The sequence below is a fragment of the Ictalurus punctatus genome, chromosome 17, assembly GCF_001660625.3.
Source record: "Ictalurus punctatus breed USDA103 chromosome 17, Coco_2.0, whole genome shotgun sequence".
Taxonomy (NCBI): Eukaryota; Metazoa; Chordata; class Actinopteri; order Siluriformes; family Ictaluridae; genus Ictalurus; species Ictalurus punctatus.
Window position 1 is genome coordinate 24,830,895 of NC_030432.2, and position 18,329 is coordinate 24,849,223.

Genomic DNA, 18,329 nt, shown 5'->3' on the forward strand with positions numbered 1-18,329 from the left:
CTTTATGTTCATCCATCGAACACAAGTAACAGATGAAGCTTTGGTCAGTACGACAGAAGATGTCGATCAGTTTGTCGTGCTGAGAGCAGATCTTCTCTTGGAGCTCTGCACAGGCTTCCACTAACTTGTGCTTCTTAAAGGCAGGAGACTGAAAGTGAGGTTTAAGATGATCTTCACAATAGGAGGCCAGACACACCAGACAGGACTTGGCGGCTTTGCGTTTTCTCCCGGTGCAGAAATCACACTCCACATCTCCAGGTCCAGTGTACCAGTGAGCAGGAGAAGCAGCGTGGAGTTCAGTCTTCTTCAGTTTCTCCACCACTTCAGCCAGCATGTTGTTCCTGCGTAGAACAGGCCTTGGAGTGAAAGTCTCTCTACACTGGGGACAGCTGTAGACGCCCTTCACATCCTCCTGATCCCAGCAGCCATTAATACACACCTTACAGAAACTGTGTCCACAGAGAATAGCTACTGGATCCTTCAGGAGATCCAGACACACTGGACAGCTGAACTGATCTACTGAAATACTGGATTCTGCCATTTTCCTGCACTCACACACTGAGAGAGAGAGAGAGAGAGAGAGAGAAAGACTCTGACTTTCGTTTTCTCTGAAATGAACTTCCTGGTTCTGTGTGTGTTATAGAGTGACAGACAGAGTGGGCGTGAGAGAATGGGCAGACAGACAGAGTGGGTGTGGCTTTAAAGAGAGAGTTTAGGCCTTTAAGGAAAAGTGTAGCCTTACAGCAGGAGATTCTTTCTGTCTCTCAGCCCAAGAGTGTTCATCAAGTGCACAGAAGCGGCTCTATCTCCACTCAGAGAAAAAGACATCGCTACATATATGGACGACTGGCTATTGACAGCTCAGTCAGAGCACAAGCGAGAGAGCACCATGATGCTCTTGGGGCACATGCAGAACCTGGTTTTAGAATTAAACCCCGAAAAGAGTGTCTTGATCCCCACACAGTTAATATCATTTCTGGGACTGTCACTGAATTCGGTGACATTCAGAGCACGACTGTCAGAGGAGAGAGTGAGAACAATTCTCAATGCCTGGCTGAGTTTCGGAGGGAAAACAGCATTTCCTTCCGCACATGCCTCAGGCTGTTAGGGCTGATGGCTTCAGCACTGATAGTCATTCCCCAAGGTCAGTTATTCATGAGAGATGTCCAACACTGGGTAGCCTCTCTGAGGCTAGACCCATTAGGACACTCTCGGAGGAGAGTAAGAGTGACGTCAGCAGCAGTGCTGGCACTGCGCCAGTGGAGATACCCCTTCTTTTTGACTCAATGGTACCCATGGGTCTTGTTCAGGCCAGAAAAGTCATTAAGTCATATATGGCTTATATCTTCTATCTCCACATAGTGAGAGAGGAGGGTTTGATATAATACTAATGATTCCACGTTGGTCAGGGAAATACTGGCTGGCGGAGATCATATATATTCTCTACGAGGAGTCGTGGTCTCTTCCGCTACACAGACCTGTTATCAAGCTAAGCATGAGATCCCCTTTCCATGTTCGGTGGCAGTGATACTTTGTTTTCTGCAAGATTTGATAGTTCATCGGAAAGTGTTTTCGATCATAAAAGTGTTTCTGGATGCTAGTTTGGCATGCCACATAGGCTTTGATGGTAAGAGAGTGGGACAGCACCTGTTAGTATGCCGCTTTATGAAGGGGTGCGGCGAGATTTGCCAGTCTCGAATGGGATTTAATTTAGGTACTTTAAGCGCTTTTGGAGTTTCCATTTGAACCGCTGGACAAAGTTGATTTTAAAATACTGTCGATTAAGACAGCACTGCTGTTAGTGCGGGCCTCAGCGAAGCGAGGAAGAGGTGTGCTTGTTTTGAATACTGGAATGACGTTGTGCCGCTCCGCTTATACTGGAGAAGGGAGCCACTCTCAGGCACAAGCATCATGCCTGCCAGCCGATACGGTTACGATACGATACGATTATGAGGAATATGCGGAATATGCAGAAGGGGCGTATCCCATAGTGAGACACCTCACTTAATGCTAGCAGAGAACCGGGGTAACGCAAGTAAACTATAGTTTGGATTATTGTTGAGTTTCAGTAAAAATGTTTTAAATCATTTTAATAATTTATTAACATTATTGTTTAACTTTAAAGTGAATCACAGTGGTAAATATGACAACACTGTATCGTAATAAATTATATTCCTGTAAACATTTTTTTAAAATAATGATTTACATTTTTTTTCAACCACTTTGTTAGCAAATCTTACTAAAATCTGTTGAAGTTTTGTGATATATTTCTTTTTTTCTTTATATTACAAGTTTATATATTGTAAGTTTATATTTATATAAGTTTATATTTTTTATTCATTCCTCCTCAGATTTTGAGAATTGAGAAAAATGACAATATATAAATGAATGTGATCCCATAAGTAATCCTTAATCAAAAGTACATCAGTGTTTAACTTTAAAGTGAAGTAGTTTAGAAACACTCACTGGCCCCCGTTTTGGGCAGAAGAACCCTCTAAGGACACACATTTCGGATGGAACAACCCTGACTTTGGGTGAAAGAACCCATGATGAAAAAGCTTCACAGAAAGAACTCAGATTTATACTGAGACTGTCCTTAGGTATGGTTTAGGCACCTTCAGACTGGGGGAAAGAACATTCATTTTGGGCAGAAGAACGCCCAGTTTGATCAGAAGGTCCCACAGTTTGGAAGATGGACCGTTATCATGGATGTGAAAACCCTTGGTTTGTGCAGAAGGACCTTCAGCTTGGGCAGAATAACACTGAGCTCTCTGAGAACCTTAAGCTTCACTTAAAGAACCCTGATTATTCTGGGAGTTGGGAGTGAGGAGAGTCTTCTGCTAGCATGGAAGAACCGTCACACTGAGTAAAATAATACGTAGTTTGGCCAAATGGAACTAAGGAAAAACCCTCGGTTTACTTGGGTAGAAATCTATAAATAAACTATATAAATAAAACAACCATCACATTGAACCCGTAACACATTCTAAAGTTGGTAAATGGAGGCATTAGTACATGTTTACTTATAGTCACATAGATTAAATATTATCATTGCTATTAATAATATAATAAAATATATTTATAATCATGATATTTTGTTTTCTAACCAACATGAAAAGGCACTTTGAGGATTCATATATATATATATATATATATATATATATATATATATATATATATATATATATATATATATATATATATATATATACAGAGAGAGAGAGAGAGAGAGAGAGATTGTAGATTTAACTTTTGAGTGAGGTTTGTGGTTCAGGGCAACTTTTATTTTGTATTTTTGTCTGGCTTCATCTTTGAGATTGTAGCTTCACACTGACACCCCGCAAGGAAACAAAACTCTGTCAAAATAAAAGTAACCTAAGCTACAATCACATCTTCACTATCAAGACTCAAAAATAATATTGTGGCTGTGAATATTGAGGGCAATAAATAATGTCTAGCGTCTAGTGCATAAATAATGCACTAGCCATTTTAAAACCACGGCACTTTTAAAATTAGAAGTAATTAAAATGTGAAGTGTTTGTGGTTAATGTTACAATTTTGTGTTCAGCTTATGCAACTTTTCACGATACTGATTTAAACTTCAGACAAAAAAGTATTTTTAATTTAAATGTATATATTAAAATGATGGGTTTAATTTTTCTGTTGATTAGTTGCCATCTAATTTATATAACCAAGGTTTGCATGTGTTAGCATTATATTACTCTCACAGACAATTAACGTGACCAGTAACTGAACAAATATCTATTTCAAACACCTCTCAAAATGACCGCCATTAACATGAACGCAGTGATTAAAGCAGTTAATGCTGAGACACGGCTGGAACACTATTAATGACGAGTTGAGTAGGAGGAGACTCCAGATACAATTAGGAGGAAAGACACAATAAAAGGCCACTGTTGCTGACTGTCTGCTTACTGATTGGTGTATACAGTTTGGGAGCAATGGCAAATACAAGAGTAAGTTTAGCACTTGTAAGGATTTTTCTGATTTTCATCTATGTTAGCAGTACACCTGCATCTCCACAAGCTGTAAAAATGCCACCTCAAGCTCCTCAGCTTTTTGGGAAGCCCACTTTACAGCCACAGATGCCTGGCCAGGTTGTGAAATGCCAAGTGCAAGACTATGAAAGGGTTCCCTGTGGAGAACCTGGCATCAACAGTGATCAGTGCACCACTATAAACTGCTGTTTTGATGGCCAACAGTGCTATTATGGGAAAATGGGTAAGATTGGTGTTCTATCTGATCTTTGATTGTGATAAAAATTGTTAACTGATTATTTTCTCTTCTTTTGGTATTGTCAGTGACTGTCCAGTGTACCCTTGATGGCCAGTTTGTGCTGGTGGTGGCCAGAGATGCAACAGTTCCCAGGATAAGCCTGGAGTCCATCAGCATGTTGGGAGGAAACACTGGACCCTGTAGTCCTGTTGACTCGAATACAGCCTTTGCTATATACCAGTTTCCTGTAACTGCTTGTGGGACGACCATGATGGTTTGTGTCTAATTGTTCCCAAATATCTGGTGTTAATTTTTATGCTGTTTGGAAAGCATGCTCTCCACTATTCCACTCTGTCCAGGTACAAGGTGGCTATGTGGTCTATGAAAACAGGATGCTCTCTTCCTATGAAGTTGGAGTTGGACCCCGAGGGGCAATCACCAGAGACACTCACTATGAGTAAGATAACTAAAGCTAATGGCAGGTGTTTCTCTAAGGCTTTTACTGATCTATTGTTTCCATTGTAGGCTTTACTTCCAGTGTAAATATTCAGGTGTTAGCTTAGCCACTCTGGCTATTGACCCTTCAGCCAATGCTGATCCTCCTTCCATTGTTGCTTCTGGACCACTCCAAGTAGAACTAAGACTAGGAAATGGTCACTGTGTTGCCAAGGGATGTGCAGAAGGTGAGAAACTTCTGTCTGGCTATTGGCATGCAGTCTGAACTGTGAATGGTTTCAACAGGATTTGATTCCCCCCTCTGCCACCCAACAGATGAAGTAGCCTATACCTCATATTACAGTGCTGCTGATTACCCTGTGACTAAGGTTCTGAGGGAACCGGTGTATGTTGAAGTGCACATTGTGGGAAGAACTGATCCAAATATTGTCCTGGTTTTGGGAGGCTGCTGGGCGACTGCTTCCCCTAACCCCTACAGCCTTCCCCAGTGGGACCTTCTGGTGAATGGGTAAGCTCTTCACAGGTCTTCTGCTTGTGTAATCCAGTGACCGTATTGGACAGGAAGTGATGACCTTGTTTTCCAAAGGTGTCCATACAAGGATGACCGCTATTTGACCAAGCTGATGCCAGTTAATGGGATGTCTGGACTTGCATACCCTACCCATTACAGGCGCTTTGTCCTGAAGATGTTCACATTTGTGGATCCAGACTCTATGGCTCCAATGCATGAGACGGTAAAGGCTCAGGTTCTCTTTATGCTCTTGCACATGCTTCTGTACATGAAATGGGTTTGACTACTAAATTTCTTTCCTCAGCTCTACATCCACTGCAGTACAGCTGTATGTCTTCCAACTGCACAAGACTCCTGTGAACCCACATGTGCCAGAAGAAGTAGGTAGACCACCTTAACACTGCTTGCTTTTTCATTTGACTGGCTCATGGACTTTCTTTTTCTCTCATTAGGAAGAGATGCTGCTGCAGAAGACTCTCCTCACACCTCAGGAGTAGTGTCTAGTGGAGGTGTGATCTTTACCCAAAGCTCCTCCCCTCAGTTTGTTTAAAGCTATGGAGAATAAAGCATTTAACTTTCAATCTGGCTGTTTTGATTCAAATGTGCACAAGCTGAGTCTAGCATATCCATCTGTGGTGGGTTCAGAGTTGTGATCATGGGAGTAGCACTTGTTATATTTTACATGTAATTTCAGTGTGTTGGCTTATACATGGTGCTTACTAATAGCTGTAATCCAGCATGATTTGCAGATGATGGCTGGGAGGTGAATTTTCAAGTGAGACTTGAATGTGTTGCTGTCTTGATCAGGATTTAAGAGTACAATCTCAATGGAACCTTCCTGGTTAAATAGTGGAGGGGACAAAAAGTACATCTATGCATAGGATGACTGATGAATGTAAACCTTTATTGCTTGGCTTTGAATCATATAAATGGAAAAATTTCCAGCACTGAGAGAATGAATGACTGTCTATGGCTGCTATAATGTAAATGAGAACAGGAACTAACTTGTTTAGCATGGGGACAGACTGTGTAAAGGAAAATGATCAGCTTTGGGGTGGTAACAGTAATCCTGCTTCATCACACCCTGTTGTGGTTGATTTTTCCAATAAGTGTCTTCCTCATATATCCTACTAATGAATTATCAGAATAGTTGACAGGACTGCCCGGGCTGCATTTAACCAGGTTCGGCATCAACTTCATGGTATTGAGGGCGCTCGCTATGGAATACTTGTCCCAGCTCGGGTTTGCATTACATATAACGGTGTTCAGAAGGACTTTATTTCATCGGTGGAAGCAGGAGACTATGTTAAACTCTTGACATCGGGGTGAAATGCATCACCTACACAGGAGTCTTTTTCGCCCTTTTATTTTTTGCACTCGGCCTTCCAGCTCTACAGAATTCAGTTTTTTATTTTAAAAAAAATTGCCTTTGCATTACTTTGCCTAGATTTTGTGGACTCCCTCCTCTTTAAAATTTACTTCTGTATTAATGTGCTTCTGTTTTGATGCTCTGACCAGGTTAGAGTTTCTGTTTTAATTTTATTAGTGTTCTCCTCGGCTTTACGTGCTACACACTTGTATTTGTTACAAGTCTTAAAAGTTAAGGACATTATATTATTGTGTGCAGACTGTTTATCAGACTGGAAGTCAGTAGGGGCTTTTTCTCTTACTGGAACTTTTTGTCTTGGTAATTTTGTTGGTTAGTTCAGCTTACACTCGGAGTTGTTTTCACAATGCTGGCAATGTTCGGTTTCTGTAGGATACACTGCTCTCATTTGTTTATGGAGACTTTGGGTGTGGGAGTTTGGTGGATTGTGAGACTAAGCAGAACATGCCAATTGAAGGATGTGAAATGGAACAGAGTAATGTTATTTAATTGTGAATCTGTTTTTAGAGGATTTAAACCTAACATGGTGAACAAATTATATTATAGAATTCAGGTACTTTTACTGGGATTATCTCATACAGTGTAGCAAGTAATAATCTGGAAAGACCTTTGTAATATCACAGTCTAAAACTGGATTTAAAAAGAAGCAAATTAGTAAATGAATCACATGTAAATGAATTATATGAAAATGAATAAATAAATTAAATACGAATGATCAGAATACAGTCCTAAATTCCATGAGCTGTCAGGTGTAGTAGCTACTCATAAAACCAGATTTAAACAGATTGTGTTCAGTGTGTGAGGTGGATAAACATCTGCTACCATCTAGTGGTCAAAATGAGAATTTTCACCATGTGTGAAGGATATCTTTCTTTTGAATTTTCTGACAACTGACATACACATTCAAACGAAAATAAGCAAAACATAAATATACTTTATAACGGTACTTTTGTACAAAAAGCACTAACTCAATAGGGTAGCATTTTGGTGTGTTTTAGAGAAGAGATGTATAGTCATATGTATATATGATAATTTGAGAAACTCATTTATTTTAAGTAAATAAAGCTGATACCATGTTTTGTTGAACGTCCAGTCCTCCCTGGCTGAAACTGAGGCGAAAGATAAGATTACTCTAGAGTCCACTGTTCAGCTGGAGTACAAGAACTCCATTCTGTTGGAGCACGGAAAAACACTGCACAACTCAATGGAGAGGTTGAAGGAACATCTGTGTGAGACTCACAGGAAAGGTGTCAAGTTATTTTAAGCCTTGCATTAATTTGTACTTCTAATATAAACATGTATGGAGTACAACGGAGTACAACAAAATACTAATGTTGGTAATTTGTACTGTCTGAAAACCTTATATCAATTTCATGTGCTCAGAGTACTCTGAAGAATGAGAGCATCTTCCTGAAGGACCAGGTACAAACATTGCAAGGGTCAGTGGAGAAGTTGGAGGGATAACTCCATGAGACCCAAAGGATTTATGAAGAGATACTGAACATAAGTGAGAAAAGAATTAATAACAATTTAGAGGTGCAAATAAAAAGAGATCTTTTGTATGGCCAAAAGTAAAACAAATACCTGCAAACTCAAAACAATTGCTGATGTGAACATTAAGCACTCATTAAGTTTGAACATCTTCTACCTCATGGTTGTCTTCTAGGAGCGGGAGCAACAGTGGAAGGATCACAGAACCCTTTTGTCCCAGTATGAAGATGTTAAGGTAAGGTTCTTTCTCATGAAGCCACGACTGCTGGTGTGTGTGTGTGTGTGTGTAAGAAATATTTTGTAACCAGAGGAGTAAATACATAATGTTGGGAAATTTAAAATCACGCATTATTTATCACTTGAGCTCATAACTGATCTCAACAAGCTTTTTATCTAATATGACTGAGTAAGGTATCTAACTGTCTTTCTAAACAACAATGTCTATTCCAAATCAGGGGACTCTTCTTTATCGTCTTAATAATTCACTTCTGTTCCATCTGTTGGTCGTTGAACTACAAGGGCTTTCTGGCTGAAGCTCAAAAGATAATTCAATATGTTACGTATTTCATTTTTTGTTCCCTCTAGCAGTGAAATCATGCAAATGGAACTTGTCCTGAGTACAGAGAATGAACACAACATTGGGAATAAATAACTGAATTACTGGGAATAAATAACTGAACTGCAAAAAAATCATCAAATTGGGAATGTTAGCTTGCTTACTAGCAAACCCTGCTAATTTTATTATTTACCCACGGCAGTTAGCGTAACGTTAGCTCGCTTACAAACAAACAGGAAATGGTTAAAGGTTAAGATGAAGAATTTAGGTTAAATGTAGTGTCATTAGTGAAAATATTAACTGCTGCACATACAACATTACTTACGGTACTACCGTACTGATGATACGACCGTTTAAAAAAATACAGTGACATATTTTCAAGCTTTAGTATTGCGATACTATCGTAGTACAGGTACTGTTCAACCCTAGTTTATATATTGTTCTGTTTTTCTGTTCTGCTGTTCATGGGAAGAAGAAAATGAAATTGCAAGTTTGAATCCTGGTGATGCCGCTGCCCCCTGTGGCCGGGAGTGAAGAGAACAAACATGCTCTCTGAGTGGGAGGGATGGCTTTACTGTCTTAAACTGTCGTGTTTTCCAGTGTTCACATTAACAGGCCTTAGTCTTTAAAATGAGTGGACCTGTCCCTGTACAGAGGGGTTTTAATTCTCTGTAGTTGCTTAAAACTATTGATCTTGTCCTTTGCTGCTGCTGTTTTTGTCAGCTTAATTTTAAACCTCTTCATCACAAAAACAGAATTTTAAGAGTTTCTGTAATGGTTCCATAATAAATAGAATCTGAAAGAAAGTTAACTTGTAATAACATTTAAGACTGGTAATAAGTTGTAGTCACATTTCAGCAGTTTCTTTTAATACAGAGCCACTAGGCATGATTTGTAAAGAATGAAACGCATATTAAGGTTGACATAAGTATGTGATGCCAAGAAAAAGATCTGCTGCATTATTTAAAATTGTTCTTAAAATTGTCTCAAATGAGTTAAATGTTATGTATTAATATATACTCACTCTCTCTCACTCACACACACACACACACACACACACACACACACAGATCGACTTGTAATTCAATAAATAATCATCTTTTCAAATCTTGTTACTCTAGTTCTTTTTAAACAATGTATATGAGAAAATTTGTTTCATTGCAGAAAAAATCCTAGTTAATTTTGAGCAGTTTTGGATCTATTGGTGCCATAAAGAACATTTTTTTTTGACTGCTTCTTTAAAGAACCTTTGAAATGGGTTCTTTGTAGAACCTGAAAAGATTTTTTGTGGCACTAAGGAAAAATGGTTCTTCAATTAACAATCCACTAAAAGGTTCTTTGCAGAACCGAAAAAGGTTCTTCTATGGCCTCACTATGAAACACCCTGTTTGGTTCTTTGTGGCACTTTTTTTTAAGACTGCAGGAGGGGTTTGAGCCACTGATGAACAGATTCCTGGAGAAAATGTGACCTCTGTACATGCACAACAGTTAATTATATAGATAGATAGACAGACAGACTGGTGGTTGCTAGAGTCTTATGGGTGGTTGCTAGGGTGTTTTGGCTGGTTACTAGGGTGTTGCTAAGCAGTTGCTAGGGTGTTCTGGGTGGTTTAGCACATTGCTAGCATCAATTAGCCTCTTGCTAGCAAGAATTTGCATGTTGCTAACATGATTTAGCATGTTGCTAGCATGATTTAGCATGTTGCTACCATGAAGTAGCATGTTGCTAACATGATTTAGCATGTTGCTAGCATGAATTAGCATGTTGCTAACATGAGTTAGCATGTTGCTAGCATGATTTAGCATGTAGCTAGCACGTTGCTAGCATGAATTAGCATATTGCTCACATGAAATAGCATGTTGCTAGGATGAATTTATAGCTTTAGAGATTTAGAGATTTCCAGTACTTTTAGATATAGAGATAGATAGATTTACCGCCGTCATAATGTATGAATTATTTATCCAAAACATTTTAATAATAATAATAGTAATAATAATGATGATGATAATAATAATAATAATAATAATAATAATAATAATAATAATGTGGAACTGTTACAGTTTCTGCACACAAAAGTGTCATTCTAACTCGGGGAGAAAATAAATCTAACACGTCAGTTATAATTTTACTAAAAACTTTTACCAACATTTCATTTCAGATCACAGAACCTCACAGTCGAGTCAGAACCCCACATACCAAACCCAGCGTATAGAGGCTGAGTGAATGTGGTATGGACTCTGTGGAGCAGCTTCATCGTGTCAGAGACGCTGTAGAAGGACAGAGTTCCTGCACTGTGATCCACATACACTCCTATTCTGGAGGACGCTGGACCTCGGAGATCAGTCTCAGTGTCGTTGTGGAAGAAAGAGACAGAGGAAGAAGAACACCACAGACTCCAGGACTGACTGTTGAGTCCAAACCCACACTCATCACCCCGTCCTTTCCTGCTGATCTCTTTATATGAGACTGATATGTACACAACACCGCTCCACTCCACCTCCCAGTAACAGCGTCCACACACACTCTCCTTACACAACACCTGATACAAGGAGTTAAATCTCTCTGGATGATCAGAGTATCGCTGTTTTCTCTCACTGCGCTTCACCGCTCTGTTCTTCTCAGACAGAATGAGGAGATGATTTACTGTGTTGGGATCCAGAGTCAGATCACAGAAATCTAAAACAATAAAATGTCCACAGGTTAGATATTAATCACAGGATTTATAATGTGTGTGTGCGTGTGAGTGTGTGTGTGTGTGTGTGTGTGTGTGTGTGTGTGCACCTACACTGCAGAAAATCTTCTCTGTATTCTGGTTCTGAGAGTAAAATCATCTGAACTGCTGCAACTGTGGAAACACAGAGACAAAATGGAGACGGAAAAATGAGGTGGAAACAGTTTAAAGCATGAAAATGAAAAAATGAGATTTAATTGAGATTAGATTAGATTAGACTTTGTTGCTCCTAGTCAGACACGTCTCCATGGAGTTCTACTGGATTTAGAGCTTCATCAAGTTATTGGTCAAAAGTGTCCCAACACTGTGCAGCATTTGAATGTAAGAATCAGCGACACCTCAAAACCTTAAACCACAAGAACAAGCAAACACTTTTCCCAGGTGAAGCTCTGACAATATGTGTGTTTTATTTTCTCATGGACTTTATGGAGGAATTAAGGCCTCAGTTCTTATCTAATCTTCATAATATTTGTTATGACAAATGTTTGCTTGTTTACCTTGTGGACGGATTTTGTTGAATTCCTCCTCACAGATTTCCTCCACTCGTTTTTTCAGATCTGAGAGAGATTTCCTCACTCCATCAAATGAAAGATGTTGATGGACAGTGAAGCTGGATGAGTCCTCAGATCCAGGAGAAACACAGAGAGACGGGAAACTCTACAGAGAGGAAACACATAATAGAGAAGGAGAAAAGTGAAGGAGAGGAACGAATGAATCTCAGACTGAATCAGACCAAACACACACTTGTGATCTCAGACAGGAACTTTTATTGTTGCAGTAATGAGCTTTTAGGAGGAAACTTTGTGAGGAACAGCGCCCTCTGTAGATCAGACAGTGAGTGTTACCTGGAGGAAGTGGATGTGATCGTGTGTGTGTGAAAGCTGCTCCAGCTCAGTGACTCTCCTCTTAAGATCAGCAATCTCCTGCTCCAGTTGCTTCAGGAGTCGTTCAGCTCGACTCAGATCAGCTTTCTCCTGAGCTCTGATCATCTCCTTCACCTCCGAGCGCTTTTTCTCCATGGAGCTGATCATCTCAGTAAAGATCTTCTCACTCTCATCTACTGCTGCCTGTGAACGCATCTGTTACACACACACACACATGCGCGCACACACACACAATCAGAGATTGAATTATCCTTTATAAAGAGTACAACGAGTCTCCCTTCAGACATCCATTTAGTGTGTGAGTGTGTGTGAGTGTGTGTGAGTGTGTGTTAGTGTGTGTTAGTGTGTGTGAGTGTGTGTGTACTCTTCACCTTAATAGTGTCCACAGTCTGTTTCAGCTCCTGCACCTTCTCCTGCTTCTCCTGGATCCTCTGCTGGGATTTCATCTGCTCCTCCTGTAGCTCATTCTGAGACCAAATAAAATACATTTAATCATGATCTACAAAAAAAGGAAATAAAAAACATTTCAAATGAAAACTAGACATAGTGACATAGTGCTTCTAGAACTAACTAAAATAAAGAGACCCAAAACAGAGTAATTCTATGTTCACATTTTTTCACCACTAATAATATAATAATAATAATAAACTTTATTTGATATAGTGCCTTTAAAAGGCCTCTCAAGGCGCTTTTCTGTTAACAATAACAGAAATAATAATAGTTTAATAACAAAAAACAAAGTCATCAAGTAAAAGCAATCCTAAAGAAATACGTTTGGAGAGAAGATTTAAATAGACTAAAAGATTGGACTTCTCTAAGATCGGATGGGAGCGAGTTCCACAGTTTTGGAGCATAAGAAGAAAATGCCTCATCACCCATAGTATGTAAACGAGTCTGAGGGACAGTTAATAGACCGGAATTGGAGGAACGGAGATCATGTTTTGGGGTGTAATGGGTTAAAAGCCTTGTATGTGCTCCACTTGTCCTGGAGCCATCCGAGGTTCAGGTTAAAGAGCCAGTTTTACGAAGCTGGTGAGGCCAGTGAGCATTACTTCAGTCTCATTACTGTTAGGACCAAGAACATTTTAAAACATCCATATTTTTAGCACAGAAATACAATGTGAAAGAAAGGTGACTCCCAAGTTATCACCAGGTTTAGAATGAATGTACAGTGCCCTCCATTAATATCGGCACCCTCTGTAAATGAGAGCTGTTAATCTTTATCCCTTAGTCACTATGTGTATATATATATGTGTGTGTATATATATATATATATATATATATATATATATATATATATATATATATATATATATTTATATATATATATATATATATATATATATATTGTGTGTGTGTGTAAATATAAGCTAGACATAAACATGTCTAAATTAAAATGGGTCAGTAACTAACAAACCTAAAATAAACAATTCTGCTCAAATGAAAAGTGTAAATAATGTAACCCTCAACACCATGATGTCCAGTTACAGAGCTTTAACACACTCAGGTGTGCACTTTAGCTGTAAAATGCTGTAAGAAGGTTGTTTGGGGAATAATGATGTCTAGGTCTTACCTGTTTTTTCATTCTTTCTGCTTTAGTTGAAACCGTATCATGACCTTTATGTTCATCCATCGAACACAAATAACAGATGAAGCTTTGGTCAGTACGACAGAAGATCTCGATCAGTTTGTCGTGCTGAGAGCAGATCTTCTCTTGGAGCTCTGCACAGGCTTCCACTAACTTGTGCTTCTTAAAGGCAGGAGACTGAAAGTGAGGTTTAAGATGATCTTCACAAAAGGAGGCCAGACACACCAGACAGGACTTGACGGCTTTGTGTTTTCTCCCGGTGCAGAAATCACACTCCACATCTCCAGGTCCAGCGTAACAGTGAGCAGGAGAAGCAGCGTGGAGTTCAGTCTTCTTCAGTCTCTCCACCACTTCAGCCAGCATGTTGTTCCTGCGTAGAACAGGCCTTGGAGTGAAAGTCTCTCTACACTGGGGACAGCTGTAGACGCCCTTCACATCCTCCTGATCCCAGAAGCCATTAATACACACCTTACAGAAACTGTGTCCACAGAGAATAGCTACTGGATCCTTCAGGAGATCCAGACACACTGGACAGCTGAACTGATCTGCTGAAAACTGATCTACTGAAATACTGGATTCTGCCATGTTCCTGCACTCACACACTGAGAGAGAGAGAGAGAGAGAGAGAGAGAGACTCTGAGTTTCGTTTTCTCTGAAATGAACTTCCTGGTTCTGTGTGTGTTATAGAGTGACAGACAGAGTGGGCGTGAGAGAATGGGCAGACAGACAGAGTGGGTGTGGCTTTAAAGAGAGAGTTTAGGCTTTTAAGGAAAAGTGTAGCCTTACAGCAGGAGATTCTTTCTGTCTCTCAGCCCAAGAGTGTTCATCAAGTGCACAGAAGCGGCTCTATCTCCACTCAGAGAAAAAGACATCGCTACATATATGGACGACTGGCTATTGACAGCTCAGTCAGAGCACAAGCGAGAGAGCACCATGATGCTCTTGGGGCACATGCAGAACCTGGTTTTAGAATTAAACCCCGAAAAGAGTGTGTTGATCCCCACACAGTTAATATCATTTCTGGGACTGTCACTGAATTCGGTGACATTCAGAGCACGACTGTCAGAGGAGAGAGTGAGAACAATTCTCAATGCCTGGCTGAGTTTCGGAGGGAAAACAGCGTTTCCTTCCGCACATGCCTCAGGCTGTTAGGGCTGATGGCTTCAGCACTGATAGTCATTCCCCAAGGTCAGTTATTCATGAGAGAGGTCCAACACTGGGTAGCCTCTCTGAGACTAGTGCTGGCTCAAATTTAGCCTATTGCCCAAAAACACTTAAAATTCAACATAGAAGCCAATACTCACATCTACCTCTGAGCCCAGTTGGAGATAGAAAAAAAGACACCAGCCGTGAGTGAGAAGAAGCAAGGGTCCAGCTTTATTGGTTCCGTTCCACCACACGAGATCCACACCGATGAGAATTCTCAGAAGTGATCCGATACCCTGAGCTTAAGCTCCAGTATTTATACTGTATTTACACAGCAAATAACCAATATGTTTCAAAAAGACTATGATATCAATACCAATAAGGTTAAAAAAGAGCTCATCTACCTTACTATTATGTTCTAAAGAAGGGCTATTCAACTTACAAATAGAATCAAAACCAGGGGTTTTCAAATTACCATTAGCTTCAAAAGTGGAGAGACAAAACAATTTAGAGTGACCTTGGGCTCACCATTATCTCGCGGGGGGAGGGGGGGGGGGTCAGCTTGACTCAGCTACCCTTATAAATGTCTCCTCATGGTTTTCTCTTAAAATTAAGGCCTTCCTTGCGAGACAAGAATCTTCACCATCTGAATTATGACTAAGTTACATTTTCCTGTATTTCTAGTTTATAATTCATTTTCATATTTGCTCTATATCTCTATTTTATATATAGTTATACTGCTTGAAAAACGGTTTACTGTACTTCCTACTTCATACTATCATTACAGTTCTACTGTCCTACATATCCTACTATTCTGTATTTTATAAAGAGTTTTCTATTATTATAAGATATTACCCTTATAATATCTTAATACTCCTTTTCATTATTCTTATAAAGTTATTTATGTGTGTGTGTGTTATGTCTACATGCCCATCCTTGACTGTGCGAGAGTGTGTGTGTGTGTGTCAGCACTCCTCAGCTCTTATACTTCTTTTTGACTCTTCGACTAGTAAACCATAGTGTAGTACTCTTAAAGATCTTTAAAGTGTAAATCCAATTTGTCAATATCCGCCTAATACCGCTTCTGTGTGTCTAGGTGCCCATCATCAGTCCTTCTTCTCCCCTTTCCTGGATCTGGATCTCGATCTGGACACTCATTGTCAGCTTGCGCATCTCACTGCTGATATCATGGTGCTACTTAACTATCTTCGCAGCACCCCCTCTGGAAATGGAAATTTGCCCCCCCCCCCTCCCCCCCCGATACAGAATCTGCCCCGTGAACGTGTGTATTGACGCCTCTACACAGCCAGAACCCCCCTCCAGCTTTCAGCCTGAGGGAGATGTCATCTTCTCTGATCTGGGCCCCGACCATTCTTCCCTCTTCTCACCTACCAGTCCGCCCCACTCTCAGTGGTCCTCTCACTTCACCTTTGCTGACTTTCCCATGTCCTCAGGACGCACCCCATTTTTTTCCCCCTACCGCTCTCCTCCAGATTACGCACCCACCAGTCCTGTGAATTATCAATAAAATCACATTTTACTCATACTAAGTCTCCCTCATGTTTATTTCATGTCATTTTTATCCACAACACTAGACCCATTAGGGCACTCTCGGAGGAGAGTAAGAGTGACGTCAGCAGCAGTGCTGGCGCTGCGCCAGTGGAGATACCCCTTCTTTTTGACTCAGTGGTACCCATGGGTCTTGTTCAGGCCAGAAAAGTCATTAAGTCATATATGGCTTATATCTTCTATCTCCACATAGTGAGAGAGGAGGGTTTGATATAATACTAATGATTCCACGTTGGTCAGGGAAATACTGGCTGGCGGAGATCATATATATTCTCTACGAGGAGTCGTGGTCTCTTCCGATACACAGACCTGTTGTCAAGCTAAGCATGAGATCCCCTTTCCATGTTCGGTGGCAGTGATACTTTGTTTTCTGCAAGATTTGATAGTTCATCGGAAAGTGTTTTCGATCATAAAAGTGTTTCTGGATGCTAGTTTGGCATGCCACATAGGCTTTGATGGTAAGAGAGTGGGACAGCACCTGTTAGTATGCCTCTTTATGAAGGGGTGCGGCGAGATTTGCCAGTCTCGAATGGGATTTAATTTAGGTACTTGAAGCGCTTTTGGAGTTTCCATTTGAACCGCTGGACAAAGTTGATTTTAAAATACTGGCACAAGCATCATGCCTGCCAGCCGATACGGTTACGATACGATACGATTATGAGGAATATGCAGAAGGGGCGTATCCCATAGTGAGACACCTCACTTAATGCTAGCAGAGAACCGGGGTAACGCAAGTAAACTATAGTTTGGATTATTCTTGAGTTTCAGTAAAAATGTTTTAAATCATTTTAATTATTAACATTATTGTTTAACTGTAAAGTGAATCACAGTGGTAAATATGACAACACTGTATCGTAATAAATTATATTCCTGTAAACATTTTTTTAAAATAATGATTTACATTTTTTTTCAACCACTTTGTTAGCAAATCTTACTAAAATCTGTTGAAGTTTTGTGATATATTTCTTTTTTTCTTTATATTACAAGTTTATATATTGTAAGTTTATATTTTTATATGTTTATATCTTTATAAAATTGATTGAGAAAATTTACATAATATATAATTGAGAATTGAGAAAAATTACATAATATATAAATGAATGTGATCCCATAACTAATCCTTAATCAAAAGTACATCAGTGTTTAACTTTAAAGTGAAGTAGTTTAGAAACACTCACTGGACCCCCGTTTTGGGCAGAAGAACCCTCTAAGGACACACATTTCGGATGGAACAACCCTGAGTTTGGGTGAAAGAACCCATGATGAAAAAGCTTCACAGAAAGAACTCTGATTTATACTGAGACTGTCCTTAGGTATGGTTTAGGCACCTTCAGACTGGGGGAAAGAACCCTCATTTTGGACAGAAGAACGACCAGTTTGATCAGAAGGTCCCACAGTTTGGAAGATGGACCTTTATCATGGATGTGAAAACCCTTGGTTTGTGCAGAAGGACCCTCAGCTTGGGCAGAATAACACTGAGCTCTCTGAGAACCTTAAACTTCACAAAAGAACCCTGATTATTCTGGGAGTTGGGAGTGAGGAAAGTCTTCTGCTAGCATGGAAGAACCGTCACACTGAGTAAAATAATACGTAGTTTGGCCAAATGGAACTAAGGAAAAGCCCTCAGTTTACTTGGGTAGAAATCTATAAATAAACTATATAAATAAAACAACCATCACATTGAACCCATAACACATTCTAAAGTTGGTAAATGGGGGCATTAGTACATGTTTACTTATAGTCACATAGATTAAATATTATCATTGCTATTAA

The 18,329-nt window shown here is 39.7% G+C and overlaps 3 protein-coding genes and 1 long non-coding RNA gene across 6 annotated transcripts in view; 2 read left to right on the forward strand and 2 right to left on the reverse strand.

Moving 5' to 3' along the window:
* The window catches only part of LOC108262122 (E3 ubiquitin/ISG15 ligase TRIM25), an 11,110-nt gene extending 3,122 nt beyond the window's left edge, over window positions 1–7,988 (reverse strand). The window contains exons 1-2 of the mRNA XM_053687283.1: window positions 7,663–7,988; window positions 1–558 (exon numbers count right to left, since the gene is read on the reverse strand). The exon at window positions 1–558 is cut by the window's left edge and continues 44 nt beyond it. Of these exons, the coding sequence (XP_053543258.1) occupies window positions 1–541 (541 nt within the window). The 5' untranslated portion in view covers window positions 542–558; window positions 7,663–7,988. The remainder of the gene's footprint in view (window positions 559–7,662) is intronic.
* LOC108278044 (zona pellucida sperm-binding protein 4) lies at window positions 3,887–5,784 on the forward strand. 2 transcript variants are annotated; one of them, XM_047161293.2, is made up of 8 exons: window positions 3,887–3,977; window positions 4,323–4,510; window positions 4,596–4,693; window positions 4,762–4,919; window positions 5,008–5,200; window positions 5,279–5,426; window positions 5,508–5,583; window positions 5,656–5,784. In XM_047161293.2, coding segments are annotated over exons 1-8 (960 nt in total). In that variant the 5' UTR covers window positions 3,887–3,976; the 3' UTR covers window positions 5,754–5,784. The 2 variants fall into 2 exon arrangements, with proteins under 2 accessions (XP_047017249.1, XP_017346658.1); XM_017491169.3 differs by having other exon boundaries at window positions 3,918–4,242.
* LOC108278085 (uncharacterized) lies at window positions 7,980–10,934 on the forward strand. Its single transcript, XR_008398213.1, has 3 exons — window positions 7,980–8,097; window positions 8,257–8,316; window positions 10,797–10,934. It is a non-coding gene; the product is annotated as an uncharacterized LOC108278085 (long non-coding RNA).
* Window positions 9,540–14,495, reverse strand: LOC108277536 (tripartite motif-containing protein 16). Of its 2 annotated transcripts, none has more exons than XM_053687280.1 (6): window positions 13,827–14,491; window positions 12,625–12,720; window positions 12,215–12,448; window positions 11,867–12,026; window positions 11,424–11,483; window positions 9,540–11,314 (listed from the first exon to the last, which is right to left on the reverse strand). In XM_053687280.1, exons 1-6 carry the CDS (start codon window positions 14,424–14,426, stop codon window positions 10,788–10,790), a joined length of 1,677 nt encoding a protein of 558 aa, XP_053543255.1. In that variant the 5' UTR covers window positions 14,427–14,491; the 3' UTR covers window positions 9,540–10,787. The 2 variants fall into 2 exon arrangements, with proteins under 2 accessions (XP_053543255.1, XP_053543256.1); XM_053687281.1 differs by having other exon boundaries at window positions 11,178–11,314; window positions 11,420–11,483; window positions 13,827–14,495.
* Between the last annotated feature and the right edge of the window lie 3,834 nt (window positions 14,496–18,329).